Below are 23,439 nucleotides of genomic sequence, written 5' to 3' on the forward strand. Positions count from 1 at the left end.
CCATACGGCGGTGAATCCGTTCCCGGGCCTTGTACACACCGCCCGTCACACTATGGGAGCTGGCCATGCCCGAAGTCGTTACCTTAACCGCAAGGAGGGGATGCCGAAGGCAGGGCTAGTGACTGGAGTGAAGTCGTAACAAGGTAGCCGTACTGGAAGGTGCGGCTGGATCACCTCCTTTTCAGGGAGAGCTAATGCTTGTTGGGTATTTTGGTTTGACAGGGAAAACTAAACAATATTTCCATTTAAGACTTCTTTGACTAACAAAAAGAGATGATAGAACCTGGGATACAATGCTGATGGGAAAACACCATTGTTAAGGGAATTTCATTGCAACAGCTTTTTATATATACAAGAGTCCAAAACTTGAAATCCTAAGTAACAGAAGAATTCGTGACAGTTACTTATACATATGAATCAAATAAACGCATCGTTATTTTGGATATGTAGATTCATTCAAGAGATGATAGGTTTGTCTCGGGGTTTAGATAACTCGGGCACAATCTCCTGAGTCGCATATTACAACTGTATCTTGGTTAAGATGGCTAGCCAGGTCTGGTTGAACCTTAAGATATTCATTATTAACATACGAAGCAGCTTTTTCTGCATACTCGGCGTTCACAAATGCTACACAGCACCCTCGGAACCCAGCACCACTGAACCGGGCTCCATAGACGCCAGGTGCCTTTACAAGGATATTGTATATTTGGATTAGTGGTTCACAACCTGAAAGCACCATATCAAGAAATATCAAAAAATCTGCTTACAGGTGACAATATGGGTTGGGTAATGGGTCAAATGGCATGTAATTGTATACAGAATAGAAGACGTACCACATTCATAGTTTTGAATTGAACTTAACCCAGAGGCAGAGATAAGCTTTCCAAATTCTTCGAAATTGCCACAGCCCCAAGCCTCTAGTCCTAAAATTAAACCGAACTAGTTCATTAAAAAAGTTGATGGATCGTAGCATCTAAAACATAACAAAATCGTAGTTTGTTAACAAGTAGAAAACAATTAACTTATCCTTATATTGCTCATACTAAATACTAATAAAGTCTTTTTGTGATATATTGACCTAATAATAGTAGACGTGCTAATCTGAAATCTGCATGTAAAGAAGCCACATTTGGGAAGGAATTAAACCTTTAATAACCCGCATATTCTCAGAGAAGTAGTGTTCTGCTCTTTTAGCTAGATCTGGTTCTAATTTGGACTGCGTAAAAGAATATCATAATGGGTAAGTAATTCATTAGTGCTAGTAATTTTTATTTTTTTTAAGAAAATTAAGGAGAATAAAGGAAATAAAAATAGAACCTTGTGAGCCTCATATTCTTCTAATTTAACTGTAAAAAAATTTCAAAGACAGAAGATGTAAGGTTAAAAGTAATAACAAATAAACAAACAGGAAAAAAATATTATACAATTCTAACCGTTACACAAGATCGGTTCAACGTCTTTTCCGGAGGCCCTATAGAAAGCACAAACTATAATATGTCACACTAGAGGTAGTAATCTCAACCCATTTACTTACAAATAGATAACAGGTCAATCAAGTAAGATTACCAAATTTAGTTGAACAGAAAATTAGTAAAAATGGGTCAATCATCATTGTATGTAATAAACTTCTACAGAAAGTAATATTACTAAGTATTGTACTATTTACACAACTAAATTTTTGCAAAAAAGTACTCCCTCCGTCCCTAAATTATTGTCCAGTATTCCATTTTGGGATGTCCCAAATTAATTGTCTACTTCCATAAATAGAAAGGAAAGGAGATATTTCATTGGTGGATCTGGAGAGAGAAGATATTTCATTGGTAGAGAAATAAAGTTAGTGGGATTTCCTAAAACTGTGTGTTTTTTGTCTGGGGACAATTAATCTGGGACGGAGGGAGTAGTTTTTTAAGTCCACCCAACCTGATCCATAGAAAAATACCCATGACCTGACCCGACCCACCCGCACTACCCAAACTAATAAAAACACAAGGAATCTTACGTTAGAAGAATCTTTGCAGCATCTCGACACTCAGCAACCCTCCGATTATATCCCGGGTTAGTTGTCAAAGCCTGTTTCAGACCCGAAAATGCAAGTAGTATCTTGTAGGCTTTTTTTGTACCATCGTTTTTCTCCATTTCAACCTTAGGTGGGTGTATAAGCTTGTGTAATTTGGTCTGCACAACATACGACTTGTTTAGAATGAAATACCACAAGCACATGATCATTAATCAACTTTTCTTAAGGTTAAAATGGTTCTAGTAATACCTTGCAATCCATAAAAGTTAAACAACCGTAGCTCGAAAGCAATATTGCTGACTGGTCCAATATGCCATTTTTCAGACCCAAATATTCATTCTCAATCAACCTAAAAAGACCAAAGTTGAAGTTTTGTCGACAATCTTGAACGCTATTTAAATCGACCCGTTACTTATGAGTAACTTACCGGTCATATTTTTTATTGAAAAAAAAAAACTTACCGGTCATATTCAATATTTTCTGTAGGAGATACTGTAAGATTATTAGCACTTTCTAGAGCCAATAGGTAAGCAATTCCAACCTGTTAAAGCACATAAACGATGCAATTACCAACTTTTTAAAAGCTATTAAGTTGCTGAATAGTACAACATAAATTTATAGTGACTAGTGAGCATTCAGATGATTTGACAATAATTATGATTAGTTGGGTTTTGGATTGAATGTACAGTAAGCATAACAAGAATAAAAACTTACAGCAGCTGACGAACTTAAACCGGAACTATCAAGACCCTTTGTACCACATATGAATCCAGTGATACCCTGCACCCAAACAGAATTAAAACTTCAGAAGCTGGTGCCAAAAAGAGATTTTATTAGAGGTGGTAAAATGTGTTAGAAATAAGAGGTTATGTATATTATTTGTGGAAGAGATATCGATGACTTAGATGTTTGATTAATCTAGAAAGCTTTGTTTATTACTTGATTTGCTTGATTACAAATGAGAGGTGAATCCCTCTATTTATACTACTCAATGGAGTAGTCTAGAATACTACATCATCTACTAATATCTAGATATTTTCTAAGTATTATCTAGATATTTCCTAAGTATTATCTTAGATATTTTACAAGATTGTTCTACACATTTTGAGTACTACATATTATAAGAAGTTTCTAGATATTGGACTACAATTTTGATCCATATACTTGTATACTTGCAAGCCCAAATCCAAAACACATAGCCCAAAATCAAGTTTAGTTTCCAACAGCCCCCCTTAAACTTGATTTCGTCACTCCGAGCATATTTCGTAATCGCTGAAACGTCTCGTGTTTTAGAGGCTTTGTGAAAATATCAGCAACTTGGTCAAGTGACTTCGCGTACTTTATCTGCACCTCTTTATTTGTAACACACTCCCTTATGTAATGGTATTTTGTATCGATGTGTTTGCTTCGATCAAAGAAGACTTGATTCTTTGCTAGAGCAATCGCAGACTTGTTATCCACATATATCTCTGTAGGTTCCTTTTGAAAAAACTTAAGCTCATTTAGTAACTTCCTGAGCCATATTGCATGACAGGTGCACGATGTTGCTGCTACAAACTCGGCTTCACACGTTGATAGAGTCACAATGGGTTGCTTCTTCGAGCTCCATGTGAACGCCGTATCTCCCATATAGAACACGAAACCACTCGTACTCTTACGATCATCTTTGTCTCCAGCCCAATCACTATCACTGTATCCAACTAGCTTGAAGTGATCAGAAGGCGAATAAAACAGGCCATAGTCAATCGTACCTTTGATGTAGCGAAGTATCCTCTTAGCCGCCTTCAAGTGATTTATTGTAGGTGCTTCCATGTATCGACTTACTAGTCCAACTCCGTAGAGAATATCTGGCCTCGTGCAGGTTAGGTACCTCAGACTTCCAACTAAACTCTTATATTGTGTTGGGTCCACCAAGTATCCTTCATCATCTTTTGACAATTTGAGATTGCAATCCACCGGTGTGTTCATTGACTTGCAGTCATTCATCTTAAACTTCTTGAGCACCTCATTCGCATAACCTTCTTGGGATATGAATATTCCTTCTTCCTATTGTTTTACCTCGATCCCAAGATAGTAAGCCATAAGACCAATGTCGGTCATCTCGAACTCCCGAAGTATTGCTTTCTTGAACTCCTCAAACATTTTGGGATTACTACCGGTGAATATCAAGTCATCCACGTATAGGCACACAATCATAACATCTCCATCATTGCTAACTTTGGTGTAGAGGGCATGCTCATGGGGGCATTTCGTAAAGTCATTTTGCTGGAAATACTTGTCTATCCTGCTATTCCATGCCCGAGGCGCTTGCTTCAACCCGTATAAGGCTTTTTTCAATTTTAGCACCTTATTCTCTTGGCCTTTCACGATGTATCCCAAAGGTTGTTCTATATAGACTTCTTCTTCTAAGTGGCCATTAAGGAACGCGGATTTGACATCCATTTGATAAATCTTCCAATTATGTTGAGCCGCAAGTGAGATTATCAATCTTATAGTTTCTAGACGAGCGACGGGAGCAAATACCTCGTCATAGTCTATGCCGGCTCGTTGACTATATCCCTTCGCCACCAACCTTGCCTTATATCTTTCAACTTCACCTTTGGAATTCTTCTTGGCCTTGTACACCCATTTTACACCAATAGCCTTATGTCCCTTTGGTAGTGTGGCAAGATCCCACGTATTATTCTTCTCGATTGCTTGAATCTCTTCGTCTATAGCACGTTTCCACTTTTGGATTTTTGCTGCGTCTTCATAACTTATTGGCTCACAATCGGCAAGAAGGCAGAACAATGTTAGATCCTCTATAGGCTGTGTTACCTCGTACAACTCCTCAATGCTCCTTGTGTGATGTTGTAGCCTACTTGATTCACCGCCTGATGTTGGTGTCACTTCATTAGGTGTAGTGGTTAGAGTACGTGGAGAGTGCGGAGATGGTGTACTAGAAGTTTCTTGAACCTCTAGATATTCTTGATTCCTTATAGTACTCTCGAACGGATACGGGAGAAAATCGTAGTTCTCCTCTTCGGGAACATTCCAATCCCATGTTGCTTCTTCATCGAACACCACGTCTCGACTTGAGATTACTTTACCATTCTTGGGATTGTATAGCTTGTAACCCTTCGAACTTGAGTCATAGCCCACGAATATGAGTTTCTCGCTTTTATCATCGAGCTTCGTCCTCTTCTGATCTGGCACATGAGCATATGCCACACTTCCGAACACTCGAAGGTGTGAGATGTCGGGCTACCTTCCACTCCAAGCTTCAATGGGCGTTTTGTTCTTGACGCTTCTAGTGGGCGAGCGATTTGCTAGATAGATCGCACAGTCCACTGCCTCAGCCCAAAACTCCTTAGGCATCCTTTTGCTCTTTAACATACTCCGAGCCATATCAAGAATGGTCCTATTTTTTCTTTCCGCAACACCATTTTGTTGAGGTGAATACGGAAGGGTTAGAGGACGTAACCCATTGTTGTCGCAAAATTCCTTGAATTCCTTGGATGTGAACTCTCCTCCACGATCGGATCTCATCGCCTTTATGGTGAGACCACTTTGATTCTCCACAAATGCTTTAAACTTCTTGAACATTCCAAAAGCTTCCGACTTCTCTTTTAGAAAATAGACCCATGTCTTTCGACTAAAATCATCATTGAATAGAAGAAAATATCTATTTTTACCAAAATACGGTGGGCTGATGGGTCCACACACATCCGTGTGAATAAGTTCTAGAGGTTTCTTCGCTCTACTAGAAGCAACTGTTGGAAAATTGTTTCGGATGTGCTTTCCTAGAAGGCATCCCTCACATATTTGATCCGGATGATTAATTGGAGGCAAACCCTTCATCGTTCCTTTACTTGATAATAATTTTAAGCCTCCAAAATTCAAGTGCCCGTATCTCATGTGCCAAAGCCAAGAATTGTCTTTGAAACATGCTTTTAAACATCTTGGAATGTCATGTTGAATATTTAGCATGAATGTAGTGACCCGAACTTTTCCGAACCTTTCTATGATTATATGTTTAATGAAAACTATATTTACATGATTAAATGTTTCCAACATGTTAAGCAATCAAACTTGTTAAGACTTGGTTAATTGAAACGAAAATTTTGTAAACGTCTGATTACCCAGTTTGACCAATGATTCACGAACGCTATAAGTTGTATATTACATGATGATACATAAATGAATAAATATATATGTTTAACATGATATAATGATCATCAAGTATCTCATTAAAAATAGTAACAATAAGTTATATACTTAAAAAGGAGACTATTGACGTATGAAACTCGAAACGATACATATAACGATTATCGTTATAACCACGTCTTACTAAATGTATATGAAGCATATTAATACATTGTTATATTATATATAACATGATAATATGATAATTAAATATATCATTAAGTGTATTAACAATGAACTACATAAGTAAAAACAAGACTACTAACTTAAGGATTTCGAAACGAGACATATATGTAACGATTATCGTTGTAACGACATTTTAATGTATATATCATATTAAGATATAAGATATATTAATATATCATAATATCATGATAATATAATAATTTAAAATCTCATTTGATATTATAAACTTTGGGTTAACAACATTTAACAAGATCGTTAACCTAAAGGTCTCAAAACAACACTTACATGTAACGACTAACGATGACTTAACGACTCAGTTAAAATGTATATACATGTACTGTTTTAATATGTATTCATACACTTTTGAAAGACTTCAAGACACTTATCAAAATACTTCTACTTAACAAAAATTCTTACAATTACATCCTCGTTCAGTTTCATCAACAATTCTACTCGTATGCACCCGTATTCGTACTCGTACAATACACAGCTTTTAGATGTATGTACTATTGGTATATACACTCCAATGATCAGCTCTTAGCAGCCCATGTGAGTCACCTAACACATGTGGGAACCATCATTTGGCAACTAGCATGAAATATCTCATAAAATTACAAAAAATATGAGTAATCATTCATGACTTATTTACATGAAAACAAAATTACATATCCTTTATATCTAATCCATACACCAACGACCAAAAACACCTACAAACACTTTCATTCTTCAATTTTCTTCATCTAATTGATCTCTCTCAAGTTCTAACTTCAAGTTCTAAGTGTTCTTCATAAATTCTACAAGTTCTAGTTACATAAAATCAAGAATACTTTCAAGTTTGCTAGCTCACTTCCAATCTTGTAAGGTGATCATCCAACCTCAATAAATCTTTGTTTCTTACAGTAGGTTATCATTCTAATATAAGGTAATAATCATATTCAAACTTTGGTTCAATTTCTATAACTATAACAATCTTATTTCAAGTGATGAGCTTACTTGAACTTGTTTTCGTGTCATGATTCTGCTTCAAGAACTTCGAGCCATCCAAGGATCCGTTGAAGCTAGATCCATTTTTTTATTTTCCAGTAGGTTTATCCAAGGAACTTAAGGTAGTAATGATGTTCATAACATCATTCGATTCATACATAAAAAGCTATCATATTCGAAGTGGTAAGCTAGTAATCACTAGAACATAGTTTAGTTAATTCTAAACTTGTTAGCAAATAAAGTTAATCCTTATAACTACACTTTTAAAATCAACTATACACATGATCTATATCTATATGATATGCTAACTTAATGATTTAAAACCCGGAAACACGATAAACACCATAAAACCGGATTTACGCCGTCGTAGTTACAACCGGGGGCTGTTTTGGTTTGGATAATTAAAAGCTATACTTCTGGGAAAATTATTTTTCTTATGAACATGAAACCATATCCAAAATTCATGGTTAAACTCAAAGTGAAAGTATATTTTTCAAAACAGTCATCAAGATGTCGTTCTTTCGACGAAAATGACTACCTCTTTCAAAAACGACTTGTAACTTGTATTTCCGACTATAAACCTATACCTTTTCTGTTTAGTTTCATAAATTCAAGTTCAATATGAAACCATGGCCGGTTAAATCACTCAAAACGGATTAGAAACGAAGAAATGGCGAGAAAAACAAAATTGGTAAAAACTACTCATTTTAGCTACGTGAAAATTGGTAACAAATCTATTCCAACCATAACTTAATCAACTTGTATTGTATATTATGTAATCTTGAGATACTATAGACACGTATACAATGTTTCGACCTATCATGTCGACACATCTATATATATTTCGGAACAACCATAGACACTCTATATGTGAATGTTGGAGTTAGCTATACAGGGTTGAGGTTGATTCCAAAATATATATAGTTTGAGTTGTGATCAATACTGAGATATGTATACACTGGGTCGTGGATTGATTCAAGATAATATATATATATATATCGATTTATTTCTGTACATCTAACTGTGAACAACTAGTTGTAGGTTACTAACGAGAACAGCTGACTTAATAAACTTAAAACATCAAAATGTATTAAAAGTGTTGTAAATATATTTTGAACATACTTTGATATATATGTACATATTTGTTATAGGTTCGTGAATCGACCAGTGGCCAAGTCTTACCTCCCGACGAAGTAAAAAATCTGTGAAAGTGAGTTATAGTCCCACTTTTAAAATCTAATATTTTTGGGATGAGAATACATGCAGGTTTTATAAATGATTTACAAAATAGACACAAGTACGTGAAACTACATTCTATGGTTGAATTATTGAAATCGAATATGCCCCTTTTTATTAAGTCTGGTAATCTAAGAATTAGGGAATAAACACCCTAATTTACGTGAATCCTAAAGATAGATCTATTGGGCCTAACAAACCCCATCCAAAGTACCGGATGCTTTAATACTTCGAAATTTATATCATATCCGAAGGGTGTCCCGGAATGATGGGGATATTCTTAAATATGTATCTTGTTAATGTCGGTTACCAGGTGTTCACCATATGAATGATTTTTATCTTTATGTATGGGATGTGTATTGAAATATGAAATCTTGTGGTCTATTATTATGATTTGATAATATATAGGTTAAACCTATAACTCACCAACATTTTTGTTGACGTTTTAAGCATGTTTATTCTCAGGTGATTATTAAGAGCTTCCGCTGTCGCATACTTAAATAAGGACGAGATTTGGAGTCCATGCTTGTATGATATTGTGTAAAAACTGCATTCAAGAAACTTATTTCTTTGTAACATATTTGTATTGTAAACCATTATGTAATGGTCGCATGTAAACAGGATATTTTAGATTATCATTATTTGATAATCTACGTAAAGCTTTTTAAACCTTTATTGATGAAATAAAGGTTATGGTTTGTTTTAAAATGAATGCAGTCTTTGAAAAACGTCTCATATAGAGGTCAAAACCTCGCAACGAAATCAATTAATATGGAACGTTTTTAATCAATAAGAACGGGACATTTTAGTTGGTATCCGAGCGTTGGTCTTAGAGAACCAGAATTTTGCATTAGTGTGTCTTATCGAGTTTGTTAGGATGCATTAGTGAGTCTGGACTTCGACCGTGTTTACTTGAAAAATGATTGCTTAACAAATTTTGTTGGAAACTATATATTTTTAACATGTGAATATTATGTGATATATTAATTTCTTAACGTGTTTGATATTATGTGATAGATGTCTACCTCTAGAACAAGTCCCATTGACTAACCTAATAATAATGAAGAGTCAAATGTAAATTGGAATAATTCGTGGACTGATTCACAAGTTCCCGAAGAGGAACCAGAAGAAGAGTCAGAACCGGAAGAAGAATCGGAACCGGAAGAAGAATCGAAACTGGAAGAAGAAATAGAACCAGTGGGGGAAATAATAAAACGGTTAAGTAGAAGAAAATCCTCAACCAACCGACCAAAGTTAATTATGGTCAATGGTGTTTCCGCCAAGGAAGCAAAGTATTGGGAGGATTACCAATTCTCCGATGAATCGGATCCTGACAAGGATTCCGATGATGTTATAGAAATTACCCTAACACAATTTAATAAGGCAAAAGAGAACAATAAGAGAAAGGGCATAAAAATAGAGAAATTTGATTCCAAACCCGATGAACTTTATATGTATCGTCAACACCCGTATTTCTTAAGTTGTGACAATAACTCGGGAACCTCTAAACCACCAGGTTTTTCTAAATCAATGTGGAAAATGACGGCTCGTATTAGGGGAACATCATATATCCCTAGAAACTTGGCAAAACGAACCAAAACCGAAGAAGAAGAAACGAGCAAGTCGGAATAAGATAGTTGTATTCTTGTGGTGTAATATATGTAATATAGTGTGCTTATGCTTTATGATATATGTAAAAATTGCTTGTATTAATAAGTATTTTTTTTTTATGAATCTAACTCTTGTCTATTTTACAGTATAAAAACACAAAATGGATAGACAACCCAATATTTTAAGAGACCTACCCGGAGACATGATTGATGAAATCTTGTCTAGAGTCGGTCAGAATTCCTCGGCACAACTATTTAAGGCGAGATCAGTTTGTAAGACATTCGAAGAACGTTCCAAGAATGCCTTGGTTTATAAAAGGCTTTTGTTCGAAAGATGGGGGATATCACATTGGGAAATCCATAAGTTATGATGTGTTTACTTTGACGCATATATTACGGGGAACCCAAATGCTATTTTACGCAACGGGTTAAGAAATTATTTTGACCTAATATATCCGAATATAGGACTTCGTGATTTAGAAAAAGCGGCTAACATGCAACATAAAGAAGCATGTTATGCTTACGGGTTAGTAATGTTCGCTTCTCACCAAAGTGAGAACAAGAACATCGGGCTACAACTATTAAACAAAACGTTCCCACAAGTGACGGAGTCGGTAATTGGGGTAAGAAATGAGGTTTTTAGATTGTTACAGGACTGTTGGATATTACGTAACCCTCGTCCCTTTGATGACGTTACAACACGCTGTCTTATCAACGGCCATAATGGTTATGTTCCACAAGACCAAGGATGGGAAGTAGTCCTAGTAAAACCGGAATGCATGACTTGTTTCTGGACGTATGAATTACGTGTCTTTATTGCCTTTGCTGAACGACTTGTGTACTAGCTAGAATTATCTTTACAACCGTCTTGTATCAAATTTATTGTGTGCTATATTTCATGCTATATGTAAAATAAGCGGTATTGTAAGTTTGTAAAATATTGTGTAAAAGTTTGAACGCGAAATATTATTATAATCAGTTTTTCATATAGAATTATAGTAGTTGAATTGTATATTAGCTACTAAGTATGAACTTAACGGGTAGGTACTACCCGAATTTAAACTTATAAAACGCTAATATGAAGAAAAAGCTTTTATAAATGAGTTCATATTATGCTACGAGATACTATTGACTACTCTTAATATTCTGTATGATTAACTTGTTTCATTTGACTATTTTGAAGGAAATGGCACCAACTACTCGACACACCTTGAATATGAGCGAAGAGGAATTTCGTGCCTTTTTTGCTTCAAACATAGCCGCAGTACAGGCTGCGCTACATACCAACAATAACCTTGGATCTAGCAGTACAGGAAATCATGTAGGATGCACCTACAAAGAATTCACTGCCTGCAAACCTTTGGAATTTGATGGACCGAAGGACCGATCGGATTGAAACGGTGGACCGAGAAGGTCGAATCGGTGTTTTCCATAAGTAAGTGTACTGAAGAGGACAAAGTGAAGTACACTACACATACCTTCACAGGTACTGCGTTAACATGGTGGAATACCTATCTAGAGCAAGTGGGACAAGATGATGTTTACGCACTACCGTGGTCAGCATTCAAGCACTTGATGAACGTGAAGTACCGTCCCAGAACCGAGGCCAATAAGCTCAAGACAGAACTTAGAGTATTACGAACCCAAGGATTTGATATTACCACGTATGAAAGACGATTCACAGAATTGTGCCTATTGTGTCCGGGAGCGTTCGAAGATGAGGAAGAGAAGATCGACGCGTTTGTGAAAGGATTACCGGAAAGAATCCAAGAAGATATAAGTTCACACGAGCCCGCCTCCATACAACAGGCATGTAGAATGGCTCACAAACTAGTGAAGCAGATTGAGGAAAGAATTAAAGAACAGGCGGCTGAAGAGGCCAATGTGAAGCAAGTCAAAAGAAAGTGGGAGGAAAACGGTGATAAGAATCACCAATACAACAACAACAGCAATTACAACAATAATCGCAACAACTATCCCAACAATAGTAACATCAATCGCAACTACAACAAATGGCCCAACAACAACAACAACAACAACAACAACAACAACAACAACAACAACAACAACAACAACTACAACAATCATCCCAACAATAATAACAACCGCAACAACAACAATAATCAGAAGCAGCTATGCCAAAGGTGTGAAAAGTATCACTCGGGGTTCTGCACCAAATTTTGCAACAAGTGTAAAAGAAATGGTCATAGCGCGGCGAAGTGTGAGGTCTACGGACCAGGGGTTAACAGAACAAAAAGAACAAATGGTGTCGGAACGAGTAATGGTGGAGCAAGTAGTGTCGGAGAAAGTTATGCCAATGTAGTTTGTTATAAATGTGGAAAACCGGGCCACATTATTAGAAATTGCCCGAACCAGGAGAACACAAATGGACAAGGCCGCGAAAGAGTTTTCAATATTAATGCGGCAGAGGCACAGGAAGACCCGGAACTTGTTACGGTACGTTTCTTATTGACAATAAATCTGCTTACGTTTTATTTGATTCGGGTGCGGATAGAAGCTATATGAGTAGAGATTTTTGTGCTAAATTAAGTTGTCCATTGACGCCGTTGAATAGTAAATTTTTACTCGAATTAGCAAACGGTAAATTAATTTCAGCAGATTATATATGCCGGAATCGAGAAATTAAACTGGGTAGCGAAATATTTAAGATTGATTTGATACCAGTAGAGTTAGGGAGTTTTGATGTAATAGTTGGCATGGACTGGCTGAAGAATATGAAAGCAGAGATCGTATGTTATAAAAATACAATTCGCATTGTACGAGAAGAAGGAGAACCCTTAATGGTGTACGGAGAAAAGGGCAACACGAAGCTACATCTTATTAGTAATTTGAAGGTACAAAAACTAATAAGAAAAGGTTGCTATGCTGTTCTAGCACATGTCGAGAAAGTACAAACTGAAGAAAAGAGCATCAATGATGTTTTTGTCACAAAATAATTTTCCGATGTATTTTCGAAAGAATTACCGGGACTACCTCCACATCGATCTGTTGAATTTCAAATAGATCTTGTACTAGGAGCTGCACCAATAGCTCATGCTCCTTACAGACTCGCACCCAGCGAGATGAAAGAATTGTAAAGCCAACTGCAAGAACTATTAAAACGTGGTTTCAATCGACCAAGCACATCACCATGGGGAGCTCCTGTTTTATTTGTCAAGAAGAAAGATGGTACATTTAGGTTGTGTATTGACTACAGAGAGTTGAACAAACTTACCATCAAAAACCGTTATCCACTGCCGAGAATTGACGACTTATTTGATCAACTACAAGGCTCGTCGATTTATTTGAAGATCGATTTACGTTCTGGATATCATCAAATGCGAGTAAAGGAGGATGATATTCCAAAAACTGCTTTTAGGACGCATTATGGTCATTACGAGTTTATGGTTATGCCGTTTGGATTGACTAATGCACCAGCTGTGTTCATGGACCTTATGAACAGAGTGTGTGGGCCATATCTTGACAAGTTTGTCATTGTTTTCATCGATGACATACTTATTTACTCAAAGAATGATCAAGAGCACGAAGAACATTTGAGAAAAGTGCTAGAAGTATTGAGAAAAGAAAAACTGTACACTAAGTTTTCAAAGTGTGCATTTTGGTTGGAAGAAGTTCAATTCCTCGGTCACATAGTGAACAAAGAAGGTATCCAGGTGGACCCGGCAAAGATCAAAACCGTTGAAAAGTGGGAAACCCCAAAAACTTCGAAGCATATACGTCAATTTTTAGGATTGGCTGGTTACTACAGAAGATTCAGCCAAGATTTCTCCAAAATAGCAAAACCCTTGACTGCATTAACGCATAAAGGGAAGAAATTTGAATGGAAGGATGAACAAGAGAAGGCGTTTCAGTTATTGAAGAAAAAGCTAACTACGGCACCTATATTGTCATTGCCTGAAGGGAATGATAATTTTGTGATATATTGTGACGCCTCAAAGCAAGGTCTCGGTTGTGTATTAATGCAACGAACGAAGGTAATTGCTTATGCGTCTAGACAATTGAAGATTCACGTGCAAAATTATACGACGCATGATTTGGAATTAGGCGCGGTTGTTTTTGCATTAAAGAGTTGGAGGCACTACTTATATGGGGTCAAAAGTATTATATATACCGACCACAAAAGTCTTCAACACATATTTAATCAGAAACAACTGAACATGAGGCAGCGTAGGTGGATTGAATTGTTGAATGATTACGACTTTGAGATTCATTACCACCCGGGGAAGGCAAATGTGGTAGCCGACGCCTTGAGTAGAAAGGACAGAGAACCCATTCGAGTAAAATCTATGAATATAATAATTCACAATAACCTTACTACTCAAATAAGGGGGCGCAACAAGGAGTTTTAAAAGAGGGAAAATTAAAGAATGAAATACCCAAAGGATCGGAAAAGCATCTTAATATTCGGGAAGATGGAACCCGGTATAGGGCTGAAAGGATTTGGGTACCAAAATTTGGAGATATGAGAGAAATGGTACTTAGAGAAGCTCATAAAACCAGATACTCAATACATCCTGGAACGGAGAAGATGTACAAGGATCTCAAGAAATATTTTTGGTGGCCAGGTATGAAAGCCGATGTTGCTAAATACGTAGGGGAATGTTTGACGTGTTCTAAGGTCAAAACGGAGCATCAGAAACCATCAGGTCTACTTCAACAACCCGAAATCCCGGAATGGAAATGGGAAAACATTACCATGGATTTCATCACTAAATTGCCAAGGACTGCAAGTGGTTTTGATACTATTTGGGTAATAGTTGATCGTCTCACCAAATCAGCACACTTCCTGCCAATAAGAGAAGATGACAAGATGGAGAAGTTAGCACGACTGCATTTGAAGGAAGTCGTCTCCAGACATGGAATACCAATCTCTATTATCTCTGATAGGGATGGCAGATTTATTTCAAGATTCTGGCAGACATTACAGCAAGCATTAGGAACTCGTCTAGACATGAGTACTGCCTATCATCCACAAACTGATGGGCAGAGTGAAAGGACGATACAAACACTTGAAGACATGCTACGAGCATGTGTTATTGATTTCGGAAACAATTGGGATCGACATCTACCGTTAGCAGAATTTTCCTACAACAAAAGCTACCATTCAAGCATTGAGATGGCTCCGTTTGAAGCACTTTATGGTAGAAAGTGCAGGTCTCCGATTTGTTGGAGTGAAGTGGGGGATAGACAAATTACGGGTCCGGAAATAATACAAGAAACTACTGAGAAGATCATCCAAATTCAACAATGGTTGAAAACCGTCCAAAGTCGACAAAAGAGCTACGCCGACATTAAAAGAAAAGATATAGAATTTAAAATTGGAGAGATGATCATGCTTAAGGTTGCACCTTGGAAAGGTGTTGTTCGATTTGGTAAACGAGGGAAATTAAATCCAAGGTATATTGGACCATTCAAGATTATTGATCGTGTCGGACCAGTAGCTTACCGACTTGAGTTACCTCAACAACTCGCGGCTGTACATAACACTTTCCACATCTCGAATTTGAAGAAATGTTTTGCTAAAGAAGATCTCACTATTCCGTTGGACGAAATCCAAATCAATGAAAAACTTCAATTCATTGAAGAACCCGTTGAAATAATGAATCGTGAGGTTAAGAGACTTAAACAAAACAAGATACCGATTGCTAAGGTTCGATGGAATGCTCGTAGAGGACCCGAGTTCACCTGGGAACGAGAAGATCAGATGAAGAAGAAATACCCGCACTTATTTCCAGAAGATGAGCCAACACCTCCAATCGCTTAAAATTTCGGGACGAAATTTATTTAACGGGTAGGTACTGTAGTGACCCGAACTTTTCCGAACCTTTCTATGATTATATGTTTAATGAAAACTATATTTACATGATTAAATGTTTCCAACATGTTAAGCAATCAAACTTGTTAAGACTTGGTTAATTGAAACGAAAATTTTGTAAACGTCTGATTACCCAGTTTGACCAATGATTCACGAACGCTATAAGTTGTATATGACATGATGATACATAAATGAATAAATATATATGTTTAACATAATATAATGATCATCAAGTATCTCATTAAAAATAGTAACAATAAGTTATATACTTAAAAAGGAGACTATTGACGTATGAAACTCGAAACGATACATATAACGATTATCGTTATAACCACGTCTTACTAAATATATAAGAAGCATATTAATACATTGTTATATTATATATAACATGATAATATGATAATTAAATATATCATTAAGTGTATTAACAATGAACTACATAAGTAAAAACAAGACTACTAACTTAAGGATTTCGAAACGAGACATATATGTAACGATTATCGTTGTAACGACATTTTAATGTATATATCATATTAAGATATAAGATATATTAATATATCATAATATCATGATAATATAATAATTTAAAATCTCATTTGATATTATAAACTTTGGGTTAACAACATTTAACAAGATCGTTAACCTAAAGGTCTCAAAACAACACTTACATGTAACGACTAACGATGACTTAACGACTCAGTTAAAATGTATATACATGTAGTGTTTTAATATGTATTCATACACTTTTGAAAGACTTCAAGACACTTATCAAAATACTTCTACTTAACAAAAATTCTTACAATTACATCCTTGTTCAGTTTCATCAACAATTCTACTCGTATGCACCCGTATTCGTACTCGTACAATACACAACTTTTAGATGTATGTACTATTGGTATATACACTCCAATGATCAGCTCTTAGCAGCCCATGTGAGTCACCTAACACATGTGGGAACCATCATTTGGCAACTAGCATGAAATATCTCATAAAATTACAAAAAATATGAGTAATCATTCATGACTTATTTACATGAAAACAAAATTACATATTCTTTATATCTAATCCATACACCAACGACCAAAAACACCTACAATCACTTTCATTCTTCAATTTTCTTCATCTAATTGATCTCTCTCAAGTTCTAACTTCAAGTTCTAAGTGTTCTTCATAAATTCTACAAGTTCTAGTTACATAAAATCAAGAATACTTTCAAGTTTGCTAGCTCACTTCCAATCTTGTAAGGTGATCATCCAACCTCAAGAAATCTTTGTTTCTTACAGTAGGTTATCATTCTAATACAAGGTAATAATCATATTCAAACTTTGGTTCAATTTCTATAACTATAACAATCTTATTTCAAGTGATGATCTTACTTGAACTTGTTTTCGTGTCATGATTCTGCTTCAAGAACTTTGAGCCATCCAAGGATCCGTTGAAGCTAGATCCATTTTTCTATTTTCCAGTAGCTTTATCCAAGGAACTTAAGGTAGTAATTATGTTCATAACATCATTCGATTCATACATAAAAAGCTATCATATTCGAAGTGGTAAACTAGTAATCACTAAAACATAGTTTAGTTAATTCTAAACTTGTTCGCAAATAAAGTTAATCCTTATAACTACACTTTTAAAATCAACTATACACATGATCTATATCTATATGATATGCTAACTTAATGATTTAAAACCCGGAAACACGATAAACACCATAAAACCGGATTTACGCCGTCGTAGTTACCACCGGGGGCTGTTTTGGTTTGGATAATTAAAAACTATGAAAAACTTTGATTTAAAAGCTATACTTCTGGGAAAATGATTTTTCTTATGAACATGAAACCATATCCAAAAATCATGGTTAAACTCAAAGTGAAAGTATGTTTTTCAAAACAGTCATCAAGATGTCGTTCTTTCGACGAAAATGACTACCTCTTTCAAAAACGACTTGTAACTTGTATTTTCGACTATAAACCTATACCTTTTCTGTTTAGTTTCATAAAGTCAAGTTCAATATGAAACCGTGGCTGCTTAAATCACTCAAAACGGATTAGAAACGAAGAAATGGCGAGAAAAACAAAATTGGTAAAAACTACTCATTTTAGCTACGTGAAAATTGGTAACAAATCTATTCCAACCATAACTTAATCAACTTGTATTGTATATTATGTAATCTTGAGATACCATAGACACGTATACAATGTTTCGACCTATCATGTCGACACATCTATATATATTTCGGAACAACCATAGACACTCTATATGTGAATGTTGGAGTTAGCTATACAGGGTTGAGGTTGATTCTAAAATATATATAGTTTGAGTTGTGATCAATACTGAGATATGTATACACTGGGTCGTGGATTGATTCAAGATAATATATATATCGATTTATTTCTGTACATCTAACTTGGACAACTAGTTGTAGGTTACTAACGAGGACAGCTGACTTAATAAACTTAAAACATCAAAATGTATTAAAAGTGTTGTAAATATATTTTGAACATACTTTGATATATATGTACATATTTGTTATAGGTTCGTGAATCGACCAGTGACCAAGTCTTACTTCCCGACGAAGTAAAAAATCTGTGAAAGTGAGTTATAGTCCCACTTTTAAAATCTAATATTTTTGGGATGAGAATACATGCAGGTTTTATAAATGATTTACAAAATAGATACAAGTACGTGAAACTACATTCTATGGTTGAATTATTGAAATCGAATATGCCCCTTTTTATTAAGTCTGGTAATCTAAGAATTAGGGAACAGACACTCTAATTTACGCGAATCCTAAAGATAGATCTATTGGGCCTAACAAACCCCATCCAAAGTACTGGATGCTTTAGTACTTCGAAATTTATATCATATCCGAAGGGTGTCCCGGAATGATGGGGATATTCTTAAATATGCATCTTGTTAATGTCGGTTACCAGGTGTTCACCATATGAATGATTTTTATCTCTATGTATGGGATGTGTATTAAAATATGAAATCTTGTGGTCTATTATTATGATTTGATAATATATAGGTTAAACCTATAACTCACCAACATTTTTGTTGACGTTTTAAGCATGTTTATTCTCAGGTGATTATTAAGAGCTTCCGCTGTCGCATACTTAAATAAGGACGAGATTTGGAGTCCATGCTTGTATGATATTGTGTAAAAACTGCATTCAAGAAACTTATTTCGTTGTAACATATTTGTATTGTAAACCATTATGTAATGATCGCGTGTAAACAGGATATTTTAGATTATCATTATTTGATAATCTACGTAAAGTTTTTTAAACCTTTATTGATGAAATAAAGGTTATGGTTTGTTTTAAAATGAATGCAGTCTTTGAAAAACGTCTCACATAGAGGTCAAAACCTCGCAACGAAATCAATTAATATGGAACGTTTTTAATCAATAAGAACGGGACATTTCAATGAACATCCTATTCGTTGACATTGGCACCTTAGCAATCAAACCCCCTTTTTGGTCTCTTAAAGAAAGGGTACGATTTATCATGTGAATATCATAGCCTTTCTCTAAGAGTTGTCCAATACTCAGTATATTCGTCTTCATATTGGGCACATAATACACGTTAGAGATAAATTGATGCCTTCCATTTTTCAAGCGGATGAGAATCTTACCTTTGCCTTTAATCGGGACTTTAGAGGAATCTTCGAAGGTGATATTTCCTCTAATTACCTCGTCTAACTCCACAAACATGTTTTTGTCACCGCACATATGGTTGCTTGCACCCGTGTCGAGATACCACAAATTTGATTCTCCGTTATCTTCACCTTTGCATGCTTGTAACAAAGTGTTTTTCACGGCTTCGGTATCTTCTTGCACTAAATTTGCTCTTTCTTGCACGTAATTGTTTGACTTCTCGCATTCCGAAGCATAGTGGCCAAATTTATGACAATTATAGCATTTGGTTTGAGAATTGTCATACCTTGGCCTTCTACTTGTGTAGCCTCTCCCGCGACCTCTAGTCGGGTGAAAATCTTGACTTCTTTCTTCATTTTTGTAAGAACTATAACCTCCACGTTTGATATATCCTTGTCCTCGTCCTCGGCCACGTACTTGACCACGACCTCGTTGACTCGTTTGATGAGTCTTTTCACTGCTCTCTTCCTAGAAAGACAGTTTTGCTTGTAAAGCTTGCTCCAAAGGCTCCTTATTTTTCTTATTGAACCTCTCTTCATGGGCTTGTAGTGAACCCATGAGTTTATCGATAGTCATTGATTCTAGATCTTTAGATTCTTCGATGGCTACGACTATATAGTCGAATTTTGAATCTAATGATCTAAGAATCTTCTCAATGACTCTTACATCACTTAGAGTTTCACCATTCCTCTTTAATTGATTGACAACCGCCAAGACTCTTGTAAAATAATCAGAAATTGATTCCGAGTCTTTCTTATTTAAGGATTCGAACTCACCTCGTAGTGTTTGTAGTCGAACCTTTTTCACCTTATCAACTCCCTTATAAGAATTCTCCAAGATCTCCCATGCTTTCTTGGCGGTTGTTGCACTTGCAATTTTCTCAAAAGCTCCATCATCTACACTTTGCTGGATGATGGAAAGAGCCTTTTGATCGTTCGTCTTCATTAATTTTTTCTCCTTGCTGAGAGGACCTTTTTCTGTAGGTTCCTCATAGCCTTCCTCCACAATCTCCCATAAGTCTTGTCCACCTAGGAAGGTCTTCATTTGGATGCTCCATCGATCATAATTATCCTTTGTGAGGCGAGGAAACGTGATGACATTGTTGGCCATCATCTTGTCGAACCAAGCTCTGATACCAATTTGTTAGAAATAGGAGGTTATGTATATTATTTGTGGAAGAGAGGATTGATGATTTAGATGTTTGATTAATCTAGAAAGCTTTGTTTATTACTTGATTTGCTTGATTACAAATGAGAGGTGAATCCCTCTATTTATACTACTCAATGGAGTAGTCTAGAATACTACATCATCTACTAATATCTAGATATTTTTTAAGTATTATCTAGATATTTCTTAAGTATTATCTTAGATATTTTACAAGATTGTTCTACACATTTTGAGTACTACATATTACAAGAAGTTTCTAGATATTGGACTACAATTTTGATCCATATACTTGTATACTTGCAAGCTCAAATCCAAAACACATAGTCCAAAATCAAGTTTAGTTTCCAACAAAATGGACGTATAATATAACAGGTCAAAACAGTTTTGAGCCAAAGATGCCCTTTTACTAAAACGATTGATTGTCCAGTAAGGCGGAAAACCTAAAAACAGTTAATATAAACTTTGTTCACTTGTATATAAATAATGTGGGTTGAATATGATTACAAAAATATATCTTTTCAATTATAAACAAATGGGTCAAAATGACCACCTATGATGTTGACTTTAGTACATTAACTAGAGAATATACAAAGTTAATAAGAACCAAAAGTTTCTAACAAAAAGGTCAGATTTTAATGCAAGGTTTCAATACCATGTTGTTTTTTTTTTTTTTTTTTTTATTTATTTATTTATTTATTTATTTAAATTTACGTGTAATTAGTATTATAACCTTTTTGAGATGGTTTCCTCTGCGTTGCAGCGCATACAGTGCTCCTTTCGCATAACATCCCCACTTACATTCCTCTGTATCAGATGAATCATTCTCTTGGATCTTTCCGTTTGACTTAACATCATTCTTCGGACGCTGAACTTGGTCAACTCTGTGGTCAAATGATCCCACTCAAATAAGTTCAACAAAAAGTGAACAATCATCGTTAATATATAACATAAAAAAATAAAAGAATGTGAAAAGAAAAAAGCGTGTTCACCTAAAACGATCTTCTCCACTAAATTGTCCACTGGACAATCAATCGAGAATCCCACATTGAAGCTGCAATTTTCGTCACGTTGAAGCTGCCTTTCGCAGCTATATCCCATCGAGAATCCCACATTTCCATATGCACTACATGTCACTAATTTAATCTTATGAGTAATTAATCAACCACTTAATTTAAAATTGTAAGAATAATTAATCAATTAACTAATTATTATGCTGACCTGATGACTTCAAAGATGATGTTCAAGACACTGAAATTTAAGGGGTCTTTCTTCATATTTTCACTTTCAGTGATGCATAAAAGCATAATTATAACGACCAGAGACGGAAGTGGCGAGAGTATTAAGAAGCCTCGTGACTTCTTCGTTTTTCGCTTTTTTTCGATATATGAAATTTTTACCTTCTCTTCATTATCGTCTCTCGGCAAGAAATACGTATATGCTGGTAAATACCTGCAGTATGAAAAATTAGCCATTACCAAAACATATTAATTACTCCAATTTTTTTTTTTTTTTTTTGAAAGACAAGTTGTTGGTACGAATACTCTCATTTGCCACGCACGCACCCGTTTTCGGACAGGAAACCCGAACCGCATTACAGGGATCCGAACCTTATACCATCCCGAGGGGCCGGCGATCGGACCTGGGTCCTGAATACGGGTCGGTAAAACCTTCCCCGGGGCAATTCGGCTTTCAGAAAATAAATCTCACAAATATTTTTAAGATGAGAGACTCGAACTTGAGACCTCCCCACCCTCATCCCCTATCCCAATGCACAAGTGCAAATGGGTGAACCACTGGACCGCAATGGTGGGTTCAATTACTCCAAAAATTACTCGTACGTGTTAACTATTTTGACCGTTTGAGTGACTTTTTCTACTTTTTCTTTAAATCCGATGTGGCTAGTCAAAAAGTCAACTAGTTGGCCACCTTACCCGTTTTTTGCATAACTCATCACAAGTCATATTTTCGAACAATTAGAGCCTGTTTATTTATGACTTAATGGGCTGAGTTGAGGAAAGTCCTTATTCAGTCATCCACAAACCTGTTTACTTTTGTCATAAATTAATGAAATTGATGGCCAGATGAATTTATGGGTCACCAACAAAAGGTTATTTGTCCCCATATAGACAACTTTATTTCCAAGAGTACGCTGTACCATTTATTCTTTCTCTTTCATCTTATTATTTCTTCATCTATTTTTTCTTTTTTGTTTCAACTTACAAATTCATTAAACTTTCGCAATCTGATTTGGAGAACGAAAACTGAAGTCAAACCTTCGTGAACGTGGTCACGTAACATACACGATTAACAAATTTATTTTTGAAAAACCTTCATGGAGAGGTCGAGCATGGAGAGGTCAGCTAATTATTGAAACTCCAATGATTTATATGTGGTCATGGGTTTTGATTCTTAATAGGAATTGCTAGACATGGGTGAGGTTAATGAGTGAGATACCTGAATGGAATTGTGCATTTTTATATGAAATTTTGGTAATAGTTTGAGATATGATTGGGGTTTTTAGCTAAGATGAAGTTAATTGTGTTGTCGGTTATGTTCTTGA

General features: G+C 35.7%; 1 protein-coding gene across 1 annotated transcript; it reads right to left on the reverse strand.

Moving 5' to 3' along the window:
- Positions 1 to 289: 289 nt before the first annotated feature.
- On the reverse strand, positions 290 to 22,635 carry LOC139887772 (galacturonokinase-like). The gene is made up of 13 exons (XM_071870829.1): positions 22,487 to 22,635; positions 22,098 to 22,328; positions 21,869 to 21,898; positions 21,610 to 21,760; positions 2,732 to 2,797; positions 2,479 to 2,558; positions 2,267 to 2,366; positions 2,000 to 2,175; positions 1,434 to 1,471; positions 1,318 to 1,346; positions 1,147 to 1,216; positions 834 to 923; positions 290 to 726 (listed from the first exon to the last, which is right to left on the reverse strand). Exons 1-13 carry the CDS (start codon positions 22,633 to 22,635, stop codon positions 485 to 487), a joined length of 1,452 nt encoding a protein of 483 aa, XP_071726930.1. The 3' UTR covers positions 290 to 484.
- Positions 22,636 to 23,439: the final 804 nt, after the last annotated feature.

Source organism: Rutidosis leptorrhynchoides, chromosome 2 (genome assembly GCF_046630445.1).
Source record: "Rutidosis leptorrhynchoides isolate AG116_Rl617_1_P2 chromosome 2, CSIRO_AGI_Rlap_v1, whole genome shotgun sequence".
Taxonomy (NCBI): domain Eukaryota; kingdom Viridiplantae; phylum Streptophyta; class Magnoliopsida; order Asterales; family Asteraceae; genus Rutidosis; species Rutidosis leptorrhynchoides.

What these genes read in the sequence shown, in the direction of transcription:
- LOC139887772 (XM_071870829.1), bottom strand. Translation starts at nt 22,635, where the DNA reads ATGAGGGTGGGGAGGTCTCAAGTTCGAGTCTCTCATCTTAAAAATATT. An exon ending in AGTGGAGAAGATCGTTTTAG is followed by an intron (nt 21,761 to 21,868) that starts GTGAACACGCTT and finishes ATTTGACCACAG; the next exon opens with AGTTGACCAAGTTCAGCGTC. An exon ending in GAATATGCGGGTTATTAAAG is followed by an intron (nt 924 to 1,146) that starts GTTTAATTCCTT and finishes GTTTAATTTTAG; the next exon opens with GACTAGAGGCTTGGGGCTGT.